This window comes from Populus alba, chromosome 4 (assembly GCF_005239225.2).
Source record: "Populus alba chromosome 4, ASM523922v2, whole genome shotgun sequence".
Lineage (NCBI taxonomy): Eukaryota > Viridiplantae > Streptophyta > Magnoliopsida > Malpighiales > Salicaceae > Populus > Populus alba.
The window spans coordinates 2,689,005-2,700,162 of record NC_133287.1 but is presented as its reverse complement, the minus strand read 5'-3'; the positions used below and the strand labels follow the sequence as shown (position 1 = coordinate 2,700,162).

The window sequence follows — 11,158 nt, the reverse complement described above, 5'->3', positions numbered from 1 at the left end:
ATTTGGCTCTTTAGAAGGCATTTTTTTTTTTTTACTGTTAAAAAATAATATAAATTATATCATAAGACTTTACTTAACAAGTTTAAGTTATTAGATTAAGATAGTTTTTTGATATAGTATCAAAACCTTAATAATTAAGTGGTTTCAAATTTAAATCTTACTATTCATATTTATTTTATTAAAATTAAATATAAAATAATAAATTTTTAAATTAAAATGAATTTTTTTGATATTTACCTCTATAAGCCAGAGCCGATCAAGGGCAACCCCCTGAAAACAACGCCACCCAATAATCATAGCACAAGTAAAGTGACCACAGCATTTGCCTCAGGCCCCTGCAAAACCATCAATAGATTGTCACGTGGAAGCAAAACAAATATATTTGACACATGGGGTTGTAGCCTAGTGGTTAAAGGGACTTGTTCCTTTCCTTCACACCAGGGTTCAAGCTCCACTTGTGTACGTCTGTCACCCCCGCGGTGCCTTATATGTTCACTGGGCTTGCAGGATGTTCAGTGAGCCCAGGGATTAGTTGTGGTGTACGCAAAGTTGGTCCGGACACCCGGGTTACCAATATATATATATATATATATATTTGAGTAGTTGAAAGTCTAATATATGTTATGAATTGTAAACGGCTTGAATAGATGTAGATTTATATTAATTGGTATTTTAACAGTATTATTATTATTTATAAAAAATTTATTGATCATTTTTTTAATATAATAAAATTGAGACATTAGCAAAATATTAAATATCTTGAAAATCTATATTTCTTATATGATATTTATAACATTCAAGTTTTTTATGTTAAACATGTTAATTAATATTTTTTTAACAGACTTTATTATATGATTATTATTTTTTAAAATTAGCATATTATTCATAGAGAAACAAGTAATGATATAAAATCTATCAGTGTTTTTAAATAAATATATTTATTAACTCTATTAATTTTAAACTCATATGAGAATATAACATTATTAATATCTTTAATATCATTGTTAATTAAAACGCTTGTTTTAAACCAGCTTAAAACTTTTTTTCGTGTCCAACGGTACCTTAGAGATTGCTTAAATTCAGAATTTTTGTTCAGTGCTAAGAGCAAATAATGGGGTGTGCGCAGGTCAAACCTATCAACTTTGCAATGGATACAGTGAACTTTGCTCCGGCAACATGAACTCCACGATAAAAGATCTGAAAGCGATCAAGATTCTTTGGATTCCCTTTATCATCTTTCATAGCTTTTTTAAGGAATCTTCAAGGGAAAAAGCAAAGCAACATTGCCATATTAATTTGCTTTAACTCTGCAGTCTTCTTCTTTTTTTACTTTTTTTTTTATATATATAAACGTAGATGTTCAGATTAGTTTGTGTATATTTTGATCAATTTTACGGTCCTGAAATTAACAACCATGTAAGATTTCAGTGATCCATGATGTTTATAAGATTTAAATGATGATATCTAAGAAATAAATATAGAGTTTGACTAGTTAAATTAAACCTATAAAGTTGCTTTGCAGTACATTTTAATACAGATGGAGATTGCTTTGCTGACCATAATACAGCTCTCTTCAAAGATAAAGAAGGAAGGAGAGCCCATCACTTCTTTTATGTGCTGATCTTGATACGGTATCTTCTTTTATTGATATTATATGTGCGTAGATATTACATGCATCCATGTTCAAAGTGGTTTTTCATACTAATTTGAGTTGACTTTGTTGGGTCTTGCATGGGGTTGGTTTGGTTATTCAAATAGCAAATCATTTATTGTATCACTTAAATTTAACTAAGTTAATATCCATTTTCGTTCTAAAAAAACCGACTCGGAACATGCTTTGAGTAAGCTGGTTCATTATTAAACAGAACGAGAAATAGCTACATGTAAAATAAAACAATATCATAATTAATCTCTAAATATAATTTCATAATTACGCTTGCTATTTAGATGTGGTTCAACATTGAGACATGTTAGCTAAAACCTGCTTAGAACTAACAGAGCAGTAATCAAATTCCTTGATAAATCACTACCACCATCCTAATGTCTGGTTTTTGGCAGGTGACTTTGTGGCTGTGACAAATTGAGGAATGGCTAGCATCGGATATCAACATAGCATCGATGGAAAGGAACCGACTTTCTTTACCAGTTGCAGATAGATTTGGCTCTCTAGAAGGCATTCTTTTTGCCTATAAGCCAAAGCCAATCGAGGGAAACCCCTGAAAATATGCCACCCAATAACCATAGCACAAGTAAATTGCCCAACGCATTTGCCTCAGGCCCCTGCAAAACCAAAGCCATCAACAGATCGTCATGTGTAAGCAAAACAAAGATATTGCATTTGAAGCACTGAAAATCATGGTATTTGGTAACCAACCTTGTAGCCTCTTGGTGCAATTGTTAGGACACAGACAGTGAGGTAGCCATTTGTTAGTCCCAAGAAAGAAACGAGAAAGATCATCCATCCTTGATCACCATACTTCGCAGTGAAGTAGAATGCAGGAACGAGTAGGAAACGAGAGAGAATTGCAATCATGAGGCCCTTTCTGGACTCCAACTTCAACCATGGAACAAGGGGGAGGTATCTTGAGATGAGATCCAGCACATTGTACATTGCAATTAGCACAAGAGGGTACCTGAAACATCATTGATCATGATAAGCGAGAAATTTATAGATCAAATCATGAATTTTCTAGCATAACATGATCAAAGTTTGGACGTGTAGAGGTCTTTCATTAAAAAATCAGAAAGGAAACTCAAAATGCAGTTCTAGAAAAGTACAATGGATGCACCTAGGAGTATCAAACAGAAATGACATGCCACGTAGAAGACATTAATGGTACTGCAGTTGTTTTAACAAGATGGGAAAAAAATACCATCCTCTTCTTATGCAGCATCACTTCAAGTGCTACAGATTAACCAGTCCCCAATGGCAATGAATCTTGCTTGACAAATGAGAACTTACCATGTTCCCAACTGGTGTTCACCAGTATTTTCATACAAGAATCCCGGGAAAATCGACAATGTCAGCACGTATATCAAATATAGGTCAAGTGCATAATCTATGTTCTGGAACAATAGTTGTTTGTTGCTTAATCGCTCCGGAGATTTGGCAACATCAGAAGCCTGCAAGAACGGAATAAAATAAATTTTAGACAAGGGCATGGAACTTATCCTTGAGCAGCATGCAATATGAGAAATAATGGTCATCTTTTCAAGAAAATGAACACCAAAGAAAATTTTTTTAAAAAAATGTGGAAATACTTGATGGTCTGCTGGTGTTTGGATGCCAGCAGCAGCAAGATCAGCTGAAACAGTCTTTGATCCTTCAGAGGCTGCCTTTGAGCGGTAGTACTTCACTATTGGCAGTTTAGGAAAGAGATATGCATACAGCAACACGCATAGGAACTCCGCGAAAGTGGAAATTCCTAGAAATAGCACTGCAAACATTGGCAATCAAGAAACACTCATCAATCAAGTCTGCAGCACAAAACGAGAAGCCCTGAGAAAAAAATCGAATCGGATTTGCCAACTGATCTGAAGTTGTGTGGCTATTATTTTTATTCTGCTCAAGTTATATAACTTGTTTATTCTCCTTTTACTTTTTCTGCTAAAGGCCTAGTTCCATTTTCAGGAATTACAAACTAATCACTATGAGACTACAAACCACAACAGCATAGGAGAAGGGTCAACTCTTCTAATTGTAGTCATATGACCAGTGTAAGTGTCGAGTAGAAATTCCAGCTGATCAATAAAAGAAATAACAGTATAAGATAGCAAGTTTCTCTGTTGCTCAAAGAAAAGTGACATACTAACTCCCTTGCGAGGACCATTTTTAGATTTATCAAATGCTGCTTTTGTGATCAATCTCAGACCAGAGGTCAGAGCTCCTGATGCAGCCAACCCAGCAAAGAAAGACTGCAGGAAAAGACATCCAAGGTGTGGTAAGATGCAAAGTTCTTTGCATTTTAGAGTGTAAGATCAATTGAAAACGAATTCCAAGAATCTAACCTGCATGAATTCTGGACACATGAAAGCCATGTCTCCAACCATCCCACCTTGAACATGAGCATCTGCAACTCCAAAAGCAGCAACAATTGCACATATACCAATAAAAGGTCCAACGCCTCCTCTTCCTGATGTGGCCAAATCCACCTGTCACGATTATCAGAATCAATGAGTCATGAATTGAAATTGATGGGAAATAAATTAAACCATAATAGATAGGAGTTGTTCATGTTACTTACAACCATAAGCATTAGAGTACTTGTAGTAAAGAGTATGTAACCGGCTATGTTCCGCTTTCTAGTATTGATCTTTGCCTCGTTATATGCCAGTATTGCCATTGTTCCGATTGCAAATGGTTGATAAACAAGGGTAAGCACCCTTGAAGGATGGTATTTCTTCAAACACGAAGAAAAGGATCATCAAATAGATAGTTTTGCTACTCCAAGTGACCATATTACCTTGTTTAGGCTCGATGAGTGTTTAAACAATGAATCTCAAAACCTTAAACGCTACCATACTCTTAAGAACAAGGAGGTATAACTTATGCAATTTTCAAAAATTAATTAGTGAATTAATGTTTATGAGAAACCTACCGGGAACAAAGTATAGTAGTAATCTCCTATGGTCAGCATACTGTTCCATGAGATTAGAGACCCTAGTCCAAGAAACCAGCAAACTACAATTCCTTTAGCTTTTCCCTGGCCATCACAGAAAGAGTCAGAATCATTTTTAACTTCATTGATTGTAAGAAATTCACTATCCCATGATTAGGCAAGCAAAGAAATATTGACACAAACCCCAGGTCTTGTTGGAGTAGGAGCATCAATTTTTCCATTAGCAGTAGTCATGGCTAGCCCCTACACAAGATTATAAGCCAACGTTAATATCATGTATCTTGAAGCATAAAAGCATGAGTACACAAGAACTATCAATCTGGAATCTTAACAGAAGAACATGAAAATAGTGCAGTTCCCTGCGATTCGGAATCTGGAATCCTTGGTAGCCAATGTCAATTCAAGAAACCACAATTTGAATATATACATGGATGCATGTAATATCTACACACATATAATATCAATAAAATAAGATACCTTATCAAGATTAGCACATAAAAGAAGTGACGGGCTCGCCTTCCTTCTTTATCTTTGAAGAGAGCTGTATTATGGTCTGCAAAGCAAACTCCTACTGCTGTTAATGAAATGGAGGACTGCAGCGTTAAAGCAAATTAAGATAGCAATGTTGCCTTGCTTTTGCCCTTCAAGATTCCTTATAAAGCTAGGAAAGATAAGAAAGGGAACCCAAAGAATCTTGATCACTTTCAAATCTTCGAGTGTGGAGGTGGTGTTGCCAGAGCAAAGTTCTCTGTATCCAAAACAAAATTGATTGGTTTGACCCCATTATCCGCTCTGAGCACTGAAAATAAATGCTGACATCAAGCAATCTTTAAGGTTGTGTAGGAATATCATTGGGTTAACATAAAAGGTTGCTATGATTAAGAAATAAATCAGGAGATGAAAAGATTCTTTAAGATGCTCCAAAATTTTCGACAAATTTGGAATGTGAAAGGAAGAGGTGGCTGTTCATAGGACCAATGTGGATGTACATAAATAAGCGGTTGTGTCCATGTGGGTGTTACCCTCCAAAATTAGAGATGCCCTAATTGAATAAAATTAGAGAGAACGGCTAAATATAAAAAAACAAACAAGCTGTTGATGTGAAAGCAAATCTTATCAACCCTTGCAAGTTGACGAATCGCCTTATCGCAGGGGTTCCCGTCTTGCTGCAACTTATGGCTATATATATAACCATTACTTCGTATTTTAATATATTGTTAGTGTGTGCACTTGAGGTCTTAGCCCAGTGGATGAATAGATTTGTTTTTTTTCTCTGCATCCTGGGTTCAAACCTCACCGTGCACGCCTGTCACTCCCGTAGTGTCTTACATGTTCACTGGGTTTGCAGGATGTTCAGTGAGCCGTGGGATTAGTCGTGGTGCGCGCAAACTGGCCCGGACACCCATGTAAATATATATATATATATATATATATATATATATATATATATGTAGTGTTTTTAAATAGTCTTAGTATATCAATGTTAAAGTTAAAAAGTATTTTAATATATTTTTAAAAAAAATTTAATTTTAAAAAATATTCACAATACCAATCACACACTTTTATCTTATCTAGCTAGATTTTTTTAGATTTAGTTGATTTTTCTTGAAAAAATAAATTTCTAACATTCGTGTGCCTTGGAGTGTGTGGCATAATAAATACATGTGTAGTAAATAAAAAGGTATATTTGTTTCATAATGGATAGATTTTTTTATTAGAGAAAATGGGAATTTCATTAATATTAAATAAGATATAAATAAATGATTATTGTTTTCATATACTCACATAAATTACTAGCTATTTGAGGAATAATTGACAGCACAAATAGTGTAAAATAGTTTCCTATACAATACCTAATCTTTTTAATAATTTTAACGAAAAACAAAAACTCTCAAAAAAATTTTAAATGGAGGCTACCTGTATGAAAACTGATTACTTCTCACATACATCAATACATGCAGGACAGAGCAAGAAAATAAAATTAGAAGGGCTAAATTAAAAGAATTATTTTAAAAAGTTAAAATTTCAATTATTTTATTTTTAAAATTGTAAACATTGTTAAGGAGAGGGCTAGAAAAAATATTTCCTTGGAAGGGTCGGTCCCTGTCAACCCTTCCCTACCTACTCGACCTCCGCCACTGCATTTTTGACTATGAGTTAACCAGTTATTCAAAGACATCATCCAATTTAGTCACATTATAAATCTTTAATAAACTAACAAAAACCATGATTTAATAAATTAACATTAAGATAGAAAACTATTTTATTTCATAATATAGTACTTAAATAAGATAACAATATTGGTTGGTTTATAATCTCAAATGCTGAATTAGTTAAGAAGTAATTAAAATTCAATGTTAGAATATTGATTTTAGCTGTTATTTACGTAGCAAGGAATCAAAAGAAAGGATCCTCCGACCTTACTAATATATTTGTTAGTGATTCATCGTTGAATTTTGTGCTTTCCTATAATAATTAGCATCCACACCTCTTATAAAAGGCCGAATGTGAACAGGATGCTTTCCTCAACTTTAAAATCTTTAAAAGGTACATTTTTTAGAGCAAGTTGATCATCAACTTGTCTCTAAAGAATGTACCTTTAATGGCCAAGAACATGTTATTTTCTCCTTCAATCTTTTTTATAAATTAAAACTAACTTGGTTCAGTAAAAGATCATACTGTATATAGAAAGAAATATTCGAGAATATATATTAACAGTTATTTTTTGAAATGAATTTTTAATTGAAAATTGATTAAAATAATATATTTTTATTTTTTAAAAATTATTTTTCATATTGATCTAAGAATATAAAAAATTAATTTTAAATAAAATAAATAATTTTTATAAAACACGGTATAAAACGAAATTCAAGAAGAAGCGCCGACGTTAGCCTATCCTTTGTGTGTGGTCTCATTGACGGTGGCCAAAGCTGGCGGAAAGTATTTTATCAATTAATATCTTCAAATAAACGGCAATGATTGGTGAGGAGTCACTCTTATCGGAGCAGTTGTTTCCATCATGCACGGGCCATATCGTGATTTTTTATTTGGAAGATACTGCCCACGTTTTATAATATATATATATATATATATATATATATATATATATATATTATTAACGTAGATGTTCGTGCTAGTTTGCGCGCACCATGACTAATCTCACGGCCCACTGAACATCCTGCAAGTCCAGTGAGCAAGTAAGACACCGCGGGGGTAACAGGTATACCGCCCAGGAAGGACCCAATAGAAACAGGAAGGGAACAAACTCTCCAACTCTACTTCCACTAGGACTCGAACTGAAATTCGAAGGAAGGAAAGCTGCCCAACAACCATTGAGCCAACAACTTGTTGGTACGTTTTATAATATATTTGTTACTGTAGTTGGTGGGTATTTTTAAAAAATATTTTTTAATATATATATATATATATATTAAAATAATTTTTTTAAATGTGTTTATTTTTAATACAAACATATCAAAATCATTAAAAAATATATATTAAATTAATATTATTTAATATAAAACATATTTTTAAATTCATTGAGAATGCAAAATAGTCTATTATGCTGACTCCTAAATTAGAAATCATCTAAAGCCGGTTTCTCGAACCAGTCAACTACCAAGAGTGCAAGGCTGCCTTTGCATGACGAGAGATGCCGCCATCTTAAGCTAAGTGATTATCTAGTTAAAGGGTAATCTCAACTTGAAAGCAACATGTTCTATTTCACTCTGTTTTTTTATTTTTATTTTTAATTGATTACACGAAGTGGCATTTTGGGTTTTAATTTGTGAAATTACATGGACACAAATATTAAAAATTACTATATGCCACAAACTACAAGTCTAGAATTATTTATCATCAAAAGTCCATTGCAAAACTCGGAGCATAGTTTCCGACATGGAAAATTCATGATTTTAAATTTATATTAATACTAAAATATTTACTGCATCAATACCAATATTTAAAAAAAAATTTAAATAAAATAATATATCAAGATTCACCTAGTGACCTACAAATTGATCTCCAAGTACTTTGACCATTTTCTAAGTCAAATCTTGAATTGTAGTCCATTTATTTGCGTGGTTGCTTCTATGTTTGAAGCAACCACAACTAAACAATTGTTTGGTAAATATAAAAATACAGTTAAATCTTGATGGGACCCATTATATATTGCATTCAAAACGCAAGAAAATAGAAGCAATTCTGTGCTACTTTTTCACTCGTACTGTTCATTAAAGTGAACAGTGTGAGTGAATCTTATCTACTTTCTATTCAATTTTCATGTTAATTGCATTGTTCAGTGAAAGTGCAATTTATGCAATTAACATGAAAAGTGAGCATGCTGCACTGTTCTGGTCGGATCGATCGGACTGGGTCCGATCCAAAGCCCTACATGCATTGAACTGGATTCAACCCAGTAAAATAAAAAAATAAAAATTATTTTTAATTTTTTAATTATGTTTTATTCGAAAAATTAGTGTTTAATATTATTTAATGACAATACATAAATTAGACAGAAATCACGTGATGATGTAGTATTTGCAGAATTTGATCGCAATTCCAATATCATTCCTAATTATATTTTCCCTGATGTTGTTGCGCGATTAAAAAACCAAAAACATTATACTCCTTGTTGGATGTATTTCATACGTGATGGAATTGTAGATAGTTTAATGGAACAATGAAAAATATTTTATAAAAAGTATTATTTATTTCATGATATAATAACAATAGTTAAATTTATAATATTTAAATTAAAAACCATCAATATTAATATATATTTTTTAAAATTATTTTATAACATAAATTTTAAAAGCATTATTAACCAAATATATTAAATAACTTTTTGTTCAACCTCAATTTCAACCACAGTTTTAACTAAATAACATAAATATCAAATCAATCTTAACTAAAAAACATTTTTTATAAAAACAATTTTTTTTAAATTACAATAATAATAGTTACCACAATACCAAATACATAGAGGCTAACACCAATAACAACATAAAATACATACGAAATCACATTATTAATTTTAAAATTTTCATAATTCATAATAGAAGCTTGGTAGGAAAGTGTTTATTTGAAAAGTGCGTGGCGCGTATTTTTTAAACAAACACACAGTCTCGTACTACAAATTAATCACTCAAGAAATTACCTTGTTTCACTGTATAAATTAATCAAGAAATTACCTTGTTTCACTGTCTAATCGATATATTAAACTTTTTTGTGTAAACAATTTTCTTTTTTGGAAGAGAAACAGTACATAAAAACACAAAATTCTCGTATATTCACACAACCGTAATTTCTTGATTAAAAGTTCGAGCCGGGTGAAGTCCAAAGTAAGATTTGACATCCCAACAACACACTCCACGAAATGGGCTTTAGAGTTTCTTTTACTTGGGCCGAAGCTTTTGAGCCCATTCCTTACTTTACAAAGATACGATGAGTTGGTTTCTCTTTTAGGTCAGAGAAGAAACGAATAAGATTGAGAAAAGCCCACCCTCAAAGTCAAATAAGCTCAGCTCCTCTTTTTCCTTTTCTTTTTTTTTAATCATCACAAGCCAAGGTTATAACATCAGGTTATAAGATGGGAAAAGTTCATCTTAACCGGTATATTTTAATTGGTTAAGTTTTAGATTTATTTTTTAAAAATTACTAGTTCGAGTCTCACAAATTTCAAGGCTACTAGAGGCTTGTATAATCGTTAACTTTAGGGTCTGTGAGATTAGTCAAAGTGCGCGAAAGCTGGTCTGAATATCCATATTAAAAAAAATCCAAACAGATAGAATAATTCGAGACTTTATTGAATCAGTCAGGATATAGACTGATTTAAATTTTAAAACAATAAAGGAAATATTAATGTCTGTGAAATTAGTCAAGGTACGCGAAAGCTGGTCCAAATACCCATGTTAAAAAAAAATCCATACAAATAAAATAATTTGGGACTTTATTGAATCAGTCAGGATATAGATTAATTTAAATTTTAAAACAATAAAGGAAATATTAATGCAGATTGACCTAAATAAATTTAGATTGATTCTCGTTACTTAGTTAACCCAAGAAAAAACTTGAATAAAAAACGTTTGAGAAAAATTTTGGTCAAAATAATATTAGAATAATCATTTAAAAAATAAAATAAAATTAACTTGACTTATTAATCAGGACTTTATCCGGATTAACTTACATAACAAATCTTAAAACAATGATCACATAAGTTGGTTGCCAAAGTAACTAATTAAGAATATATATATATATATATATATATATAAACAGCACTAATGTGTGGTAACTTCTGCTTTATAACAATAACAATGCTATCTTCTTAAGATTAAAAAAGGATCAGCAGGTTGCTTTCGACATTTCTTTATCACTTTTGTATTAGCTTGCTTTAATATTTTCTTTGCTTTCATTGGCCCAATGCACTTTAAACTTTGGTTTCTGATCCAATGGCATTTCAGCTAGTCACCGACCAACATGAGCCTAGCCATAGCCATAGCCATAGCAGTCCCTTTTTTATCTTTCTTTCTTGTAACTAC

At 32.1% G+C, this 11,158-nt stretch overlaps 1 protein-coding gene across 3 annotated transcripts; it reads right to left on the bottom strand.

Annotated features, from left to right (window-relative positions):
• Positions 1-1,878: 1,878 nt before the first annotated feature.
• LOC118042802 (equilibrative nucleotide transporter 3-like) lies at positions 1,879-5,594 on the bottom strand. Of its 3 annotated transcripts, none has more exons than XM_035050515.2 (10): positions 5,097-5,594; positions 4,803-4,862; positions 4,599-4,703; positions 4,245-4,400; positions 4,009-4,152; positions 3,810-3,915; positions 3,262-3,437; positions 2,963-3,123; positions 2,375-2,633; positions 1,879-2,280 (listed from the first exon to the last, which is right to left on the bottom strand). In XM_035050515.2, the coding sequence occupies exons 2-10, from the start codon at positions 4,851-4,853 to the stop codon at positions 2,167-2,169; spliced, it is 1,272 nt and encodes a 423-aa protein (XP_034906406.1). In that variant the 5' UTR covers positions 4,854-4,862; positions 5,097-5,594; the 3' UTR covers positions 1,879-2,166. The 3 variants fall into 3 exon arrangements, with proteins under 3 accessions (XP_034906406.1, XP_034906405.1, XP_034906407.1); XM_035050514.2 differs by having other exon boundaries at positions 5,136-5,594; XM_035050516.2 differs by lacking the exon at positions 5,097-5,594 and adding an exon at positions 4,952-5,040.
• Between the last annotated feature and the right edge of the window lie 5,564 nt (positions 5,595-11,158).

What these genes read in the sequence shown, in the direction of transcription:
- LOC118042802 (XM_035050515.2), bottom strand. Translation starts at nt 4,853, where the DNA reads ATGACTACTGCTAATGGAAAAATTGATGCTCCTACTCCAACAAGACCT. An exon ending in AAACACCAGCAGACCATCAA is followed by an intron (nt 3,124 to 3,261) that starts GTATTTCCACAT and finishes CCGTTCTTGCAG; the next exon opens with GCTTCTGATGTTGCCAAATC. An exon ending in GAACACCAGTTGGGAACATG is followed by an intron (nt 2,634 to 2,962) that starts GTAAGTTCTCAT and finishes ATGATGTTTCAG; the next exon opens with GTACCCTCTTGTGCTAATTG.